The sequence below is a fragment of the Pipistrellus kuhlii genome, unplaced genomic scaffold (genome assembly GCF_014108245.1).
Source record: "Pipistrellus kuhlii isolate mPipKuh1 unplaced genomic scaffold, mPipKuh1.p scaffold_m20_p_3, whole genome shotgun sequence".
NCBI classification, from domain to species: domain Eukaryota; kingdom Metazoa; phylum Chordata; class Mammalia; order Chiroptera; family Vespertilionidae; genus Pipistrellus; species Pipistrellus kuhlii.
The window spans coordinates 17,193,925-17,211,190 of record NW_023425529.1 but is presented as its reverse complement, the minus strand read 5'-3'; the positions used below and the strand labels follow the sequence as shown (position 1 = coordinate 17,211,190).

Sequence of the window (17,266 nt, the reverse complement as noted above, 5' to 3'; positions counted from 1 at the left end):
TTACGAGTTCCAATTAGGAAGAAAAGCAAGTGAGGCTGCAAAAAACATCTGTAGTGCTCTTGGTCAAGATGCAGTTAGCGCCAGAAAATGCCAGCGTTGGTTTGAGAAATTTCACGAGGGAAATTTTTCATTAGATGACAAGAGTGGTCGAGGCCGTGTGTCCAATTTTGATCAAGAAGCTCTTCAAGCTCTTTTGGTGCAAAATCCTCAAATTACCCAACAAGAGCTTGCGACAACTTTAAATTGTTCACAAAAAACAATTTCCAATCAATTGCGTGCACTTGGCAAAGTCCAAAAGTTTGGAAAATGGGTTCCTCATGAGTTGACCGACAACAACCGTAATCAAAGAGTCACAATTTGCAGTTCGCTCCTCTCTCGTCAAAACCGTTTGCCGTTTTTAGAGCAAATTGTTACCGCAGATGAAGAACGGGTGCTGTATGTTAATTTGAAAAGGCGGCCTCAATGGTTGGACAAAAATGAGGCTCCGCAGCCCACGCCAAAACCTGACTTGCATGCGAAAAAAGTGATGTTGTGTGTTTGGTGGAATTTTAAAGGAATTCTTCATTATGAACTTTTACCATCTAACCAAACCATTACAAGTGCAGTGTATAGTGCCCAATTGGAAAGGTTAGCCCAAGCTTTAAGAGAAAAAGAACCCGCGCTGATTAATCGGAAGGGCGTAATTCTTCACCACGATAACGCACGACCGCATACTGCAAGAATCACTGCTGAAAAACTGCGCCAGTTGGAATGGGAAGTTCTCCCTCAACCTGCATATTCTCCTGATATTGCCCCTTCCGATTACCATTTGTTTCGTTCTTTGCAAAACTTTCTTCTTGGAAAAAAATTTAATAATGAAGAATGCCTCAAAAATGCATTGACCGAATTTTTTGCATCAAAATCACAAGAATTTTACAACAGAGGGATTAAAATGCTTCCTGAGCATTGGGCACAAGTAGTAAAAAACAACGGCAACTATATTGTTGATTAAATTTTGTTGTATTGTTTAAATAAATTCGATTTTAAAAAGTATTAGAAAACGACATTAATTATTACTAGACCTAATACATTGGTTGCAGGCACATCCCCGGTGGGGGGGTGCAGGAGGCAGCTGGTCGATGTTTCTCTCTCATCGATGTTTCTGGCTCTCTCTCTCTCTCCCTTCCTCTCTGCAAGAAAGTCAATAAAATATTTAGATATATATATATATGTTAGATCATATTACTTCTCTGCTCAAAACTGTCTAATGCCTCTCAATTTTTCAAAATAAAACAATGTGCTTGCAGTTATTTTAAGGCTCTGTTTTGCCTGACCCTTTATTACCTCTCTGCTCTACTCTTGCTCTCAATGTTCCAGGCATACTGGCCTCATTGCTGTTCTTCAAACATCTCAGGCACACTTCCAGCTTAATAACATTTATAATTTGCTGTTTCCCTATTTACTATAAAGTAAATGATGGCAAAGATTATTTGTTAATCGCTGATTTAACCCCAGCACCTAAAGTGTGCATGGACATAGTAGACCCTTAAAATACCCTTAAGTAAAAGTCCGAGTTCAACCACAGGATATAGGGAAGGTTACAAAAACAGGCACTCAGCCATTAGAGACAAAACAGAAATCAACTGACCAAAAATGGAGTATAGTATCAGAATCTTGCCAGTAACAAGTCATTTGATGCCAAGTGTTATTGTTGGACAAAAGATATTTGATGTGTTTTACCAAAGACCAGAATTGAACTTAGAAGTTGGGTTGAAATGGGGATCAAGTGACTCAAACTGTGGGAAGCAGGACCTGATATTAAGCTCGGACTGAAATGCCTCAAAAACATGATTTCAAAGGACAAAAATGTCTAAGAGCAGAACTTCAGGAATTTGGATATGCACTTGGAAAATATTATTCATATTAGAATTCACAGAATTCCTATGAGAATTGTGATATAATACCATCATCCTTTTTTTAAATCAATTTGTCAAGATTTTAAATGCTGATGAAAGATGTGATGAAATTGGCACCTTATAAACTAAATGGTAGAACTGTGTTAATTTTTTAAAAAACTGTAGTAAAACATACATAACAAAATTTCCCGTTAAGCATTTGTAAGTGTATAGTTCAGTGGCATTAAGGACATTCGCACTGTTATATAACCATTATCACTCTCCATCTCCAGAACTGCTTCAATACCATCATTCTTAATTTAAAAAAATAAAAAGTGGCGATAATTTTTTCTAAAAGTACTTGTCTGCCTACCAATATAATTGATGAATTAAAAAAAAAAAAAAAAATCTTCCGCTTCGCCCTGCTGGTGTCGTCCTCGGCGCCGGGGGCGGCACACGGGGACGCAGCGTCTCTCACGAAGCATGAGCCATCTCTCACCAAGAGTGAGTGGCAAAAGAAGCTGACACCCGAGCAGTTCTATGTCAGCAGAGAAAAAGGAACTGAACCGCCTTTCAGTGGGATCTACCTGAATAACAAGGAAACAGGAATGTATCCCTGTGTGTGCTGTGACAGCCCGCTCTTCAGTTCTGAGAAAAAGTTCTGCTTCGGCACCGGATGGCCTTCGTTTTCTGAGGCCCACGGTACGTCTGGCTCCAATGAAAGCAACGCGGGAATCCTGAGACGCGTGGACACCTCCTTGCCAGTATCTCGCACAGAGGTTGTCTGCAAGCAGTGCGAAGCTCACCTCGGCCACATGTTTCCTGATGGACCCGGGCCTGCTGGTCAGAGGTTCTGCATCAACAGTGTGGCCCTGAAGTTCAAATCGGGGCAACCCTGACTCCCTCCAAGAGTCCCTTTCCCTTGCCACTCCTTCACTCACACCCTCGCTTTTTAAATTCCTGTGACTGACTTGTTTTATTTAAATACCAAACTGGGCTGCATCTGCTGCTGGCACCAAGCAAGTCACAACCTCTCTAATGTATCTATCTGGAGCGAACTCTACCCTGACTCCTGCTCTGACTGAGGAATTTCACAGAATGTCAGAAGGGCAGCCATTTCCAGCCACTGACTTCTGTGGGCTCTGCCTGGGATGCGAGGGCATGACTCTTTGGGGACTTTAGGAGGCTAATGGCGGTAAGCCCCAAAATTCCTACAAAACTTCCTTGAACTTTCCATTGTAGTTAAGTCCTTCATGGATGTACATACATGAGGCATTGAGTGAAAAAGTGGAAGGAAAATTAGGGATTAATTAACAATCCAGCATTGAAAGAAGTACCCAGGAGTACATTGTGGAAGAGCTATGATTTGAGAGGCACCTATGGTGATGGATGGGGCACATGATGCTTTAAAAATTTTTTGGAATGTCTTAAACATTCTAGTTCCAATCTTCTGACCCTCAAATAAGTTCTAATGGGAACCTGTTAGATTTCAGCAATAGTGAGTAAAAGTGCATACTAAACTTTCAAATGTTCAAATAAAAACCAACATTTGTTCCCTTTTTGTCTAAAAAAAAAAAATCTTCCTTTGATATTCAAGAGACTAGTTGTACAGTGTAAGTAAAAACAGGAAAGAATACAAATGAATGCCAAAGGTCCTTCTAATTCCTTGGGGGTGCCCGCAACCATATTTATTCTGTCTTTGCAGTAAAAAGTTTAGAGCTTTCTTCGTTTAAGGGGAATAAATATGTTCTTGACTCCGCCATCTTCCATAATGTCAGCTCTCCTTCCCCCCCACCCCTCAAATATACCCCTTACTAGGAAGACTACCTGGCAGTTCTCTCTAATGAGCCATTGCATTTTGAACCCAGCAGCTTTTGTAGGCTGAGAGCAGCATGTAGTACCCCTGGACGCTCTAAAACACGTGATACATATCTATGTGCCAAAAGGAGGAGTAATTGTTTTAGAATACATTGTAGAGAGATTAGTCTATCAAAAACCAAAGCAGTTTCATCTTTAAAAAGTGAAGAAAAGAATACTGAAAATGATATCTATGGAGCTAAACTTCAAGTGTAGACATATGCACTGAAGTGAATTCATATTGAGATGGAGTGGGTAGAAATAGCTGCCAAAAACACAAATCGTACTCCATGCTACTTCATTTCTAGTGCTGGTATTTTATTTTTGAAAACACAATGAATCAACAGATTAGAGCTATTGCTTCCTTGTACTGTATATTATCCTCCATTTGAAAAAAACACAGTTGAACGTATCTTCATCCAGTCTGTAAATGACGAAATAATCAAAAAATACCACTGGTTACTTCAAAAGAACCTAGGGAGGAAAACACAAACAACTCACTTATATTAGATTTAAATAGTCTTTGGATGAGAAAAAAAAGTAAAGGTAAAAAATAAACTAATATCACAATATTACAAATTGTTTAGATTACAAAAAACAAACAAAAACAAACCACACACACACACATTCACAACCATTTTTTTTTTTTTATTACTAAACTTTACCTTGGTGACCTCAGCTGGAAAAGATATACTCTGATTCTGAGGTGGAAGATATTTAATGTTCTTATCATTAAAAAGTAAAAGCGTGCCCTGGCCAGTATGGCTCGGTTTGTTGGAGCACTGTCCCAAACACCAAAAGATGGCAGGTTTGATTCCCAATCAGAGCACATACCCAGGTTGTGGGTCCTGTCAGGAGACAACTGATTGATGCTTCTCTCTCTTCCCCCTCCTCTTTAAATATCTTTAAAATGTAGCCATCAATTTTACTTAAAACTGAAAACAGGGTTTACATATATTGATTAACTAGAGATAAATCCCTAATTTTAAATAAAGCTCAATTTTTTTCAAAGTAGAAGAAATTCATCCTAACGCAACAACCTATTGGCATTTATGATTACACATCACAGGGACTTAAAACACTGGTACTTGAAAATACATTCTTAATTGAAAATGACTTACCATTTAGAGTTAAATCTAGAAATCTTAGTCCAGTTTCCATTTTTTGCCAGCTTTACTTGACTTGGTAGACATGCTCTGTCTCTTCTATGCAGATTTTGTCAGTAGCCATCAATCTGAACAATTCTTTCTTCTGCTGCCACCTACCAGCTATTTCTCTGCTGCAGCAGAAGGGTATACAGAAAAAGTTCTTGCTTACTATTCAGATTAAACAGAAAAATTCCTTCATTAAACATTTCATATTTTCACATGTGCACAAACTTCCCCACTGTTTTCCCCAAGACCTCCCCACCAAAATCCAAGACAACAACAAAAATCCCAATTTTGGAAATCAAACAATGTATGATCAATGTTCATTCACGCTAAGCTGGGAAAATAAAAAACGAAAATTAAAAAGGTGCAAAGATTTAGACACAACACTTGCCATCTCAAGGAGCTATTTCTTTTCTGTTATACTTTCCTCCAACTATCCCTTTAATTTTATGGATAAATGCATAACTTAAAATGTTAGCTAGTCTACAACTCCTGCAAATGTTCAGCTCAGAGACTACCAAAAGAATTGTGGAAGATGCAATAATAAAGGAGTTTTTAAAAGTAATTCTAGAAACTAAGGGTATTAGGTGCTTTACCTGCTTGAGTTCTCAATGTTCTGGACTGCTTATTGCCCAATGTCTCTGAATACATTAAAACACGAACACATACGCCACCTACATTTAAAATAAGGTAGCATTTGTATGCCCATATAAGCATTGGGAATACTTTTTTTTGCAAAAGAGTAATAAATTCATAAGTCCTTTTAAAAGAACTGACCACAAGTGCACAATTCCTCAAACTGTATACATACATAAAAGAATTAGGACCAAACAAAGCATGACAGATTAACAAATGTAACAGCAGTTGTAGAATTAGAAATTAATACCACATTAATGTTTTCTGTTTGTTAAAATCCTGAAATTCATTTCTATTCCCATTCTGTCATTGTGGATCTAGGTTTCAAATTTACTCTGTATTAGCTACTAAAGAACAGTGTTCAATAATGAACTAGTAATACCAGTAAATGCTTGTTATTGTTCCCAACCTCCCACTACCTTTACCCCAAAATAAAAATATGTAGTTTTACTAACTTAAAAAAAAATAAAACACATAAGCACCAAAGGCTAGCCAACAGTAGCACTAATGTGACAGTTTCTACTTTCTTTTCCTTCCCCCATCTCAAACCCCACCCTTTTGACCTCTGTATATGGGATGAGCCTGAGCAGGAGAGTTGGTGATGTCAGGACTGCGCCGTTCCCACGGATGATCCTACAGGCCTGCTGTGCTTCTGGGAACTGGGGCACAGGGATGTCTGTCTGACTGAAACCTAAAACAACAACAATTCACCCCACCCCTCATGTTCCCAAACCCCACCATAGCAGCCAGGCATATATGCTATGTAAGGCCCACCTAGTGATTATGGTAAACCCTAAAAGCAAGATCATTCTTATCAAGTCAGTGATCTTCATGGAGGCAGCAGAATGAAGGCTACCAAATTCTCCATGTTTCATGCAATCCTATTCCACACATTCTAAAGCTGGCCATTCTTATTAACAGGAGAACAAGGTTCTCCTATACAAGCCTTTTTTAGCATACATCATAAATTTTCAAAAGGAGTGCAGCTGGGATTCTTTCGTTAGTAAATTTCTGTTCACAGAAAAGTGTTTTTGTCTTAAAATGCTTATGGAAGTTTCTGTACTTTATATGAGTGAAATAAAGCACAACAAGTTAACGGTTTGTATCTTCAGCTGTATAAGCCAGGATTTCCTACTAAGTATAGAGATTTGTTGGGCAGTCTTTTTGGACAGGACATATAAAGCCACAGGACAAAATTACGTACAAGTGTATCTTGAAAAGGTCCTGACTAGTGTCACTAAAATTCTACCTATTAGGAAGAGGATTATCTCCCAAAATGGTAACTCATATATTGGATTAGGGCACACAGAGAAGGTGACAGTGTACTAAAAAAATAGGAAGGGTATTAAAATGGGTAAGTTGTATTCCTATTCCTGCCACTAACTTTATGGCCTTTGTTTATCTACTTAGCAATCATGTGCTTCAGAAATGCCCTCCAATCTATTCAAACCTGTAATTTTTAAATGAATGAACCATTATTTTATGATAATCTCAAGTTATTCACATCTATTTTCGTTAACACTACTGTCTGAAATAATAAATTAGATCTGAAATTATGCTGCTCTTAACAGTTCTTCCTGCTACCGTTGTCTCATCATTCCCTTTCACTTTTATGATGTCAAAGAAAGAGAAGCACTCGGGTCAACTAAATGCTATGGTGAATTTTTACCATACATATAATCTACAGCCTAAGTTTACCTTTTCAAAACTCTAGTTTTCCATACCTGTCAACTCCTAATTGATGTCTTTATACTGTGAGCTCACTGTGTACTCGGAACACCAACCCCTGAAAAAACTTAAGCCAGAGTAGCACAATGGAAGAAACAAACAAACCCAAAACAAAAAAACAAAGCCAAAAAGTCACGCTCTGAAGTAATTATATACATAAACGCAAGGAATGGAGTTATCTGTACGCACATCCCCAATGAAACTCCTGAGTTCATCCCAACCAATTCAAATTGTATGCCCAAATGTTCTTTAATCAAATTATTTGCTAAAGTTATGCTTTTTTTTTTTTTTTTTTTTTTTTTTTTTTTAATGAGAGCTATGACAAACCCATGGTTACCTTGAAAGCACATAAAGAAACTTTTAAAAAGGAAAGTAGTTAGCCTTGTGATGGAAAAGAAAGGATAAAGAGTCAAATTACCTGCAAGCAGGCAGGGGCTGTGCCTGAATCCAAACCGCTGCATTTACCATTCATTACACAGCTGCATTATTGGGGGAAGGGGAGTTTAGAAGGGCACTGACCCCGAAAGTTCTCAATACTTCTCACTCATCATCAGGAAGGGGGAAGAAGGAAAGTTTTTCTCTGGGTATTTTTTTGTTTGTTTGTTTTTGATTTTTTTTGGCTCCTGAAAAGGCTGGCAAAGAACAGTAACAGTAAAAGCAGTTAGAATATTTCTTTAAAAACAATTTTAAAAATACAAAACATTAAGGAATTTCAAACACCAAATTTTCATTAATATAGAAAGCATTTTCACTAGTGTTAGGCAGCCACCCCAAAACATCATGGTAAAGAGCTTTGATATAAAGGAAATAAAATACCACACAAAAATTCAAAACAAAACTAAAAACTTCAAATTAAACCTGGAGGACTAGAAGATTCCAACAGCAGATTTCTGTCCACTACTGAAACATTCCAAAATCCAAGCTTCAAAGGCGCCTAAATGTATTTTAAATAAAACTTTGTTGTTGTTTTTTAATAAAAAGAAAAAAAGCAATAAACCTGGTTATAAATCCAGTGATATATTACATTTAAAAATATCCTAGTACAACAAAAACAAATTTTAAATGAAATTAAACAAACAAACAAACAAACGAACAAATAAAACAGTAGCAGCAGAGGTTACCTGTCTGAGCACCTACATTTTCTTAGGAGGGGATCGTGTCTCACCAGCCATATAGCCCATTAACCTTCTCAAAAAGAGTGAGCCAGGAGAAAATAAGATTTGATTTGATTTCACAATGTCTCTAGGCTCCCAGACCCCAAACTGGGGGCTCACTGAATGAAGAGAATTTGTTTTTCCATTTTCTTCTTGAGAAAAAGAGATGATTTTGAAAGTCAATTACTTCGTTCAATGCCTTCAATCATTTCTCAAAAGTCTGATAAAGTGCTTGATGAAAGCAAGTCTCTTGATGGATTTTTATGATGTCCCAGGATAATTTCTTATTGATAGCACATACAGAAAAGTTTTAAAGTTCAGTGGAGTGAAAGTCAGCAGAAATGACCAATTTTAGGCACCCACACACACAAAAAAAACTATTAAAAATTTTAAATGGAATAGTTCATATTTATATACGTGTATGTATGTATATATAGTCCAGTTGTCATCATGAGTAACATAAAAACAATATAAGAAATAATTACTTTTAAAATACAATTCAGAATTACAATTTTAATAACATACAATAATTTTACAGTAATTCAAATTTTGGCATGATGATTATACAGATTTAATAAATACATTTTACCTCATAATAGCAATAAAGATTAATAAACAAAAGTTATTAAACAATATGAAAATATATTTAACTTTCACTTAAATATATGGGTTGTTTTCATTTGGGTTCTTCCAGAATAATTTGCTCATATCCTTCACCTTAATTTTTGAAGAAATTCAAGAAAATATTCATGTTTTTAAAGTCTAAGATGACCATTTCTTCCCTTTTCATTCAAACATGAGTGTAATCTAGAAATAGGTTGGTAAAACTATGTTTTAATATAATGTGAATGCACAAAAGATGAATACTGAATAAAACCAAAGGTGAAATAATCTGACATTTTTTATAATTGGTTAATTTGGTAAAAATTTAAAAAAAGATACCTACATTTTTCCTGGTGCCTTATTCCACCCGACACAAACCTTGAGTTCTTTATCAAATAGAGAGGGCATTTGTGTTTTAAAATTTATTTATCTATATACGTGATATGTAACTATTTAAAATATATGTAACATAATTTAGGTGGCAACCAGATGATGTCTACACAAACATATGAATGATGATTTAATTAAGCAGTTCTTTCTCCCTCATTTTATTTATCCCAAATATGATACATCCTCCAAAGTATGGTCATTAAGTGAAAGAAGTATCAAGTATTTCTTTCTGTTAGTGAGTCAGGGGTACTTATATATGTAAGTCCCAAAATAACCCTGTGCAAGTCAAATTCTTCTAGATGAGATTAGAAGATCCTAAAATAAATTAGAAACTCCTCTTATGTATATATCTTTCAGGTGAAATGAAACACTGCACAGTGTAGAAGCACTATTCTATTTGTCAACAATCAACCTTTCATTCAATTTCAAAATTATTTAATTCTATGGAAAAAATTTTTATTACATTCCTTTTTAAAACTGGGGAAAACTGTACAAGTAAGCATGATCGTTCTGTAAGATCATTAGAGCTGGTTAATACTGGTCTTTTATTATTGCCTCGAAGTCTCTATAGTGTCCAAGAAATTAAGTTTAAGGTCCATCTGAAGGAAAAAAAGCACTGGAGAGGCAAGAAAGGACTTGGGTAAAAGCTTCAAAGGATTGTAGGGAGATGGAACTTGCTGCTTAAAAAAAAATTACGTTGAGCTCTGGAGCACCTCCATTTCTTAACACTCCTTCATAACCATCACTGGAATAGTTCTACCCAGGTTGTAAAGGCTCATATTATATGCAGTTTGGGGGCTTTTATAAATCCAGAAAGAAAGGAATATAAATGGTGGAGAGTACTGAAGGTTTCAGAGTATGGCTACAAAGAGACTCAATACTGCTGCTAAGTCCCCAAACAAAAACGCCCAGTCTACCCTACCCCAAAACCTATGTGTAAATAGGAGAAAACATACAGTCAGAAGCTTTGAAGAAAAAAGCATGTAGCCTTAAATAAATCATACACTGAACAGTCCAGAAACAAAGAAAAAAAAAATAAACAAACAACATATACACAAAAGGCCTAAGAAGCATCTATTTTCCTTATATTTTTAGGTGAGTACCTCTACCCTAGTGTAGTACAGTTATGAAAACTTTAATCTGCTTTTTATAGTTAAAAAAAAAAAGTGTTTCCCACCATGCTCCATTTTCTAGAATCTACCCTTTTTGTCTGGTTGGTGTAAACAAAAAGCAAAACACATACACATGCATGCGTGCACACACACATATATAGTCCCTCTTAAAGTGTGAAAAATGCAAATAATGCTGAAAAATTAGAAATCACTTCAGCTTATGCTTAAGAATAGGCCCTTGATTTGCCACCCAAAATATTTTTCCTTGTCCTTATTCTTTAAATGCCCAACCACCAAAAGAAAAAGGGGGAGCAAAAATAAAAGGCTTTCAATGCACATGTTTGAAGACAGTGTCTTATTAACAAAAAAGGTAGCATTTCCTTCACTTTGGCCATTGTTAAAGATGCAGGCATAGATCAGGGAATGTTAGAGTATGATGTTTTAAAAAATGCAACATTAACAGAGCATATATCTTTCAAAAAAGACCAAAACACTAACAAATACAAGTCAATGCACATATTTTAAACTAGTGTAATTTTATCTACATTGGAGTAATGATATTTTGTGTACCAGACATTGCAATACTGTTCATTTCCCTTTTATCATGCAAACATGCCAATTTTGTCGTTTAAAAAACCTTTATTGGATCATATTCACAATGCCCTCCCACTCAAATTAAGGAAAAACTAAAAACAGAAATAATAAATCCCAATAAGAGCCCCCTCAAGACATCATAAACTATGAATATAAAGCTGCTAGTTAATATGGTAAAGGCAGAATTTTCAGATTTGTATAAAAAAATTCCTGTAATTTAGATAGATATTTTTCCTAAACCCATTATAAATCTTTGCCACACAATGTAAAGTTATGCTACTCTGAAATTTATACCAACTGTACAAAAACAAAAGCAAGGAACCATGAAAAAATTTTGTATGTTCTTTATGGCTGAGAACACGCACATTTTTGAGTAATTAAAAGGGTAACTATGAGAACCTGACATTTTTTCTGTATCTTACCTCTTCTGCCTAGCCTATCTGTATCATTTGTAAATCCAAGACAGCAACTTCTTACTAGCAGAGGTCTTGACTATCTCCCTCTTTCTTCTCTTCTAACTAATCCTACTCAATTTTCTCTCATCTTCCTGAGCATATTCCATGAACAGCATTGCAAGTTGGTTAAAAAAAATTAAGAAGAAAAAAGAAAAGTTTTACAGGGTTTTGTTGGTTAATTATTTACCGGTGGAGTCACTCCACCAGGAGTTCAATTTCATTGGCTAGCAGCTGGTTCATGTTGAATAGGCCCCCTGGGAGCTTGGTGAGCAGTTCTCGCTCGGTGCTTTCAGGGTCGCTGTCGACAGAGCTGGAACTTGCGCTCATGCTGTCGACAGCAGTGCTGGCTGGGGGACCCAGCTCCGGCTCACTAGTCTCACTGGCCGTGGACACCACGGAGAGCAGGGACATACGCCGGGTGAGCCGGCCAGAGGGCAGAAGGGAGGCGGCATAGTCCGCTATGATACCAGCTACATCTAGATTACAAGCCTTATCAAAGGCGATGAAACCTACATTTGCATTGGCCTCGCAGACACAGAAGGAGCCGTCATCTTTCATCAACAGGTCAATGCCACACACATCCATCCCCAGGATATTAGACACCTGGATGGCTAGCTGCTTCCCTTGTTCACTCAATGAGCACATCATCCCCACACCACCTGGCAAAAGAGAAGGAAAAAAAAAAAAAAAGTTACCAAAATGACAAATTTCTGGAGTAAAATAAAGCTGGCCTCTAAGGCTAGCCCTTTCTTGTAAATCAGTAGTGAAAACAAAGGTGCTCTTCTCATTTAAAATTGGGACTTTGAAATCTAGGTTTCCTAGGGAATCCTGTTCTAACCCAGTCTCTCAGAGAATTCCTAATTTTATACTTTTTCAATATGCTATTTATTCTGAAGAAGACATTCAACTTTCACGGAAGCCTACTTTACTAGCAATAATATAGACCAAGCAGAACTCTTGCATAAATACAGTTATGACAAAAATAGCAGAGATGCATAATATCCCTTTGTTATAGGATAAAATCTTATAACAAAGGGAACCTAAACATGGCACTCTTCTTCTATAATCCCCATTCCTCAGCCAAAAGGATTCCGGGGCTTAAGGGAGCTGAATGAAAATAAATGAAGTCTTAAGGTTTGCTGGCATCTGAGAGAAAGGAATTAGAGTTAGACTCTCTCATTTGGAAACTAGCTTCAGGAAGCTCTGAGATAAGGACTAGGCAGCAAAGAATTTTGAGAAGAGCTTGGCTCAATAACACTGTGTATCCATAGGAGGAAAACTGACATCAACATTACATGAATATGCCTAATGTCTTAGATCCCAAAGAGGTCAAAAAGTAACTGCATAAGTAAGCTGAGACCTCCCTGTCACTGAAGCTGAAAGAGTAAGGAGGGGAGTCAAGGAAATAGGAAGCCTTCTTTAAAGTACCTCAGTAGGAACCTGGCACATTACCCCATGAATTAAATGACCTCTTCTCCAAACCACCAAAGCAGAGCCATAATGGGACAACAATACAAAAAAATAGTAATAATAATAAGGTTGGTTGAGTGTTGCCCCATGCACAGGAGGGGCTGCAGGTTCAATCCCTGGTCGGGGTGTGTGTAGGAGGCAACCAATCAATTTGTTTCTCTCTGTGTCTCTACCCCTTCCTTACCCTCTCTCAAAAAAATCAATGGAGCGAAACCGGTTTGGCTCAATGAATAGAGCGTCGGCTTGGGACTGAAAGGTCCCGGTTTCGATTCCGGTCAAGGGCATGTACCTTGGTTGTGGGCACATCCCCAGTAGGGGGTGTGCAAGAGGCAGCTGATCGATGACTCTCTCATCGATGTTTCTATTATAACTCTCTATCTCTCTCCCTTCCTCTCTGTACAAAATCAATAAAATATATTTTAAAAAATAAAATAAAAAATAAAAATCAATGGAAAAATATCCTCAGGTGAGGATTAACAATAAATAAATTCTGAAAAAAATCTGAGCTAAAAAAAAAAAAAAAAAAAAAGACAAGACTTAGAAAGAGTGATTTACCTAAATAAATAAACACAACACAATTTGGCCATTCAACTGTAACAATCCTCCTATCTAATAAAAGAGCAATACACAAATTAACCATCACTCCACTACACCCACAAGCCACGCCCACCAGCCGATCAAGACAGAGTATGCAAATTAACCCAACCAAGATGGCTACGGCCACAGAGTGAACAGGAAGCTTGTGTTTCCCCAGCAATGGAGGAAGCCAAGCTTTCCACACACCCTGGAGGGCTACAAAGTTTCAATTATAGCAGATAAATAAATCCCAACAAAAATGGCAGCAGCCATGGAGCTTGAGAAAGCAGAAGGCTTGAGTTGCCCCGGACGATGGATGAAGCCAAGCTTTCTGCAGCACCACTTAAGGCTTCAAAGTTTCAATTATAGAAGGTAAATAAATCCCAGATCCCAGGGGCCTCCGCTTGGGTCACTGGGGGGCATGGCCAGCCTGCAAACCACCACAGGCCCCTTGGCCAGGCCACTCCATACTCCCATCCAGACCTGGTGGCAAACCTACTGGCCCCCACCTGTGTACGTGGCCTCTATCCTATGTAATAAAATAATAATATGCAAATTGACCATCACTCCAGCACACAAGATGGCTGCCCTTTTGTGGTCAAAGATCCTGCCCCCATGTGGACAACAAGATGGCTGCCATAAGATGGCCAGCAGGGGAGGGCAGTTGGGAGGGACCAGGCCTGCAAGGGAGGGCAGTTGGGGGCGATCAAGCCTGCAGGAGAGGACACTTGGGGGGGGACCAGGCCTGCAGAGGAGGGAAGTTGGGGGAACTGGGCCTGCAGGGAAGGGCAGTTGAAGGGGACCCAGGCCTGCAGAGGAGAGAGGTTGGCGTGGGGGGACCAGGCCTACAGAGGAGGGCAGTTAGGGGTGACCATGCCTGTAGGTGAGGGCAGTTAGGGGCAATCAGGCTGGCAGGAAGCAGTTAGGCATAAATCAGGTTGTCAGGGGAGTGGTTAGGGAGTGATCAGGCTGGCAGGCAGAAGCAGTTAGGAGCAATCAGAAAGGCAGGCAGGCGAGCAGCTGGGAGGCAGCAGTCCTGGATTGTGAGAGGGATGTCCCCCTCGAGGGGTGCCATATTGGAGAGAATACAGGCTGGGCTGAGGGACACACATCCCCGTGCACAAATTTTGTGTATCAGGCCTCTAGGGTAACCTATAAAGCAGTAGAATTGAAAATTGACTCTTGGGCTGGGACCAGTTTGGCTCAGTGGATAGAGCGTCAGCCTTCAGACTGAAAGGTCCTGGGTTCGATTTCGGGTGAGGGCATGTACCTTGGTTGCGGGCACATTCCCAGTGGGGGGTGTGCAAGAGGCAGCTGATCGATGATTCTCTCTCATCGATGTTTCTAACTCTCTATCCCTCTCTCTTCCTCTCTGTGAAAAATCAATAAAATATAAAAAAAGAGAAAAAAAGAAAAAGAAAATTGGAATCTAAGAATCCAATCTCAAACAATAAGAAAGACATAAGAGGGGGTATATCTATCACTCACACCAACTACCAGGGAAAATAATCAAGAAAAGATATTAACATAACAGAAAATGATTAAGAAGAGAGACCTCAAGATATGGGAAGTTAAAGTTGGGGAGTAAACAGTGGTAACGATTCTTGCGATACAGGTACAATCAACTCTAAATGGTTGTGTGTTTTTTAAAGACTACCTAGGAATAGATCATATAAGTACTATATAAGAATTTTGAAACATAAGAGATATTCTAATATGGTCTACGACTAAAACTATTAAACGTTTTCAGCAAAAAACTGGAACACAACACCCATGAAAGCAGTGATTTTTATCTATTCTGTTCATTGCTATATACAAAATGCTGCTTCAACAATTAGTACTGAATATGAGAGAATATTCATCATTAAAAAAAAAGGCCTCTCAGGGGATAAAATAATAAGGGTACTCAATTCTGAAGAACAAGATAGTACGGCTCTTGCTCTATCAGATACGTAGGCATAATACCAAAAGAATTAAGATTGATATTCACTTATACAGGGAAAGAATAGCATCTGAAAAGAGGGTGCTGCAACAAAACAATACATATATGGAAATTCAATAGATAAAATAGGTGGCATTACAAATCAGTAATAAACAGACTATTCAATAAAGAGTTCTGGGACAACCAGTTATTATTAATTTGGAAAACAGAAAAGGGGAGAGGAGAGAGAACAAGGTGACTCTAAGGATATTGGTATAAACTGGAAAGGTAGAATTGCCAATTGGTAACTGGATATGGAACACAAGTAAGAGGAAGATTTAGATCAGCAGCTCAGTTCTGGACATGTTAAAATTAAATGTCTATAATCTCTTTCTCTCTCCCAATTTATTTATTTATTTATTTTTGAGTCAACCAAAATTTTTGGTGGCCTTGTTTCAACAAGGCAATAAATAAATAAACAAACAAACAAATAAATATCTGTTAGACATCTACACGGAGATACTGAGTAGGCAGTTATTTATATGTGCCTGGAGTTCAAGGAGAAAGCCTAAAATAGAGATATAAATTTGAGAGTATTAACATATAGATAGTATCTAAAACCAGAAGCGAGATAAATTTACCAAGAAAGTGAAATAAACAAAGAAAAAAAAACTCAGACTAAATTCTGTGGCATTTCAACAATAAAAGATCTCAGAAAATACACATTCAGATAAATCAAAATCAGCTATCTTGTTTGGAACAATAGATAAAATAAAGGAATTGCCGAAACCGGTTTGGCTCAGCGGTAAGCGTCAGTCTGCGGACTGAAGGGTCCCAGGTTCAATTCCGGTCAAGGGCATGTACATTGGTTGCGGGCACATCCCCAGTGGGGGGTGTGCAAGAGGCAGCTGGTCAATGTTTCTAGCTCTCTATCTCTCTCCTTTCCTCTCTGTAAGAAAAATCAATAAAATATTTTTAAAAAAAGATAAAATAAAGGAATTAGGATACATCTATCTTAAATAAATTCCAATTATAATATATATATATATATATATATATATATATATATATATATATATTTTTTTTTTTTTTTAAGGGTATCCTTAAATCTAAACAGCCATTTCATATATGTATGCATTGAGTTACAAATTGAGCCTGAGTGAAAATAAATTCATGACTCAGAGAAATCCAATCTCATTTCTGGAAAAAGAAAAAAAGAAAAAAACCCTCAAAAGTATATGTATTATAGTCATATTCTATTAATCATACTTAGATGTGAAAAATAATGTGTTTTTCAACTTATTAAGTAAAAATTTATAGTTACATACAAATACTCATTGGACAAGCCATAATATTCCTTTATATGCTATAGAGACACCTGCATCATTTTACCTAGTGAGCAGTTGCTTTGCATCCTCCCATCTGTGGAACAGCGTAACATGGTGCCAACCACACGGCCTCCCACAACAATGACACGTACATCCCGTCCATGAGACTCTTTGACATACTTCTGGAACAGGTATGGAGCTTCATGGCGAATAAGATGGCTTAGATCAGCCAAATGGTGCTTATCTCGAGCCAAGAAAACAGCTTTACCTGTGATTGAAAAAGAATAAAAAATATGTGTAAGTCATTAATCTGTGGTTAGGTTGATTGGTAATCTATAGCCTCCATCTTCTTGTGTCCCAGTCTGTTCTTTCAAAACCAAATGCTTTTTAACCAAAGTAATATAGTTACAATTAATA

The 17,266-nt window shown here is 37.6% G+C and overlaps 2 protein-coding genes across 9 annotated transcripts in view; one reads left to right on the top strand and one right to left on the bottom strand.

The window, feature by feature from the left end:
* The first annotated feature begins 419 nt into the window (after positions 1 to 419).
* Positions 420 to 3,429, top strand: LOC118728623 (methionine-R-sulfoxide reductase B2, mitochondrial-like). Its single transcript, XM_036455338.2, has 2 exons — positions 420 to 430; positions 2,233 to 3,429. Exons 1-2 carry the CDS (start codon positions 420 to 422, stop codon positions 2,771 to 2,773), a joined length of 552 nt encoding a protein of 183 aa, XP_036311231.1. The 3' UTR covers positions 2,774 to 3,429.
* Positions 3,430 to 4,028: 599 nt separating this feature from the next.
* The window catches only part of RIMKLB (ribosomal modification protein rimK like family member B), a 34,264-nt gene continuing 21,026 nt past the window's right edge, over positions 4,029 to 17,266 (bottom strand). Inside the window, exons 5-11 of one of the 8 annotated variants that reach the window (XR_004991071.2) lie at positions 16,914 to 17,117; positions 12,068 to 12,213; positions 7,665 to 7,878; positions 6,082 to 6,209; positions 5,479 to 5,556; positions 4,853 to 5,010; positions 4,029 to 4,205 (exon numbers count right to left, since the gene is read on the bottom strand). Coding sequence is in view for 2 of the 8 variants with exons in the window: in XM_045587728.1 (XP_045443684.1) it covers positions 11,750 to 12,213; positions 16,914 to 17,117 (668 nt within the window). In the remaining 6 variants the exon portion in view is untranslated. Of the gene's footprint in view, positions 4,206 to 4,396; positions 4,580 to 4,852; positions 5,048 to 5,478; positions 6,210 to 7,664; positions 7,879 to 9,022; positions 12,214 to 16,913; positions 17,118 to 17,266 lie in introns of those variants that run through there. The other 7 variants (XR_006742784.1, XR_006742783.1, XR_006742782.1 and 4 more) reach the window with 7 other exon arrangements.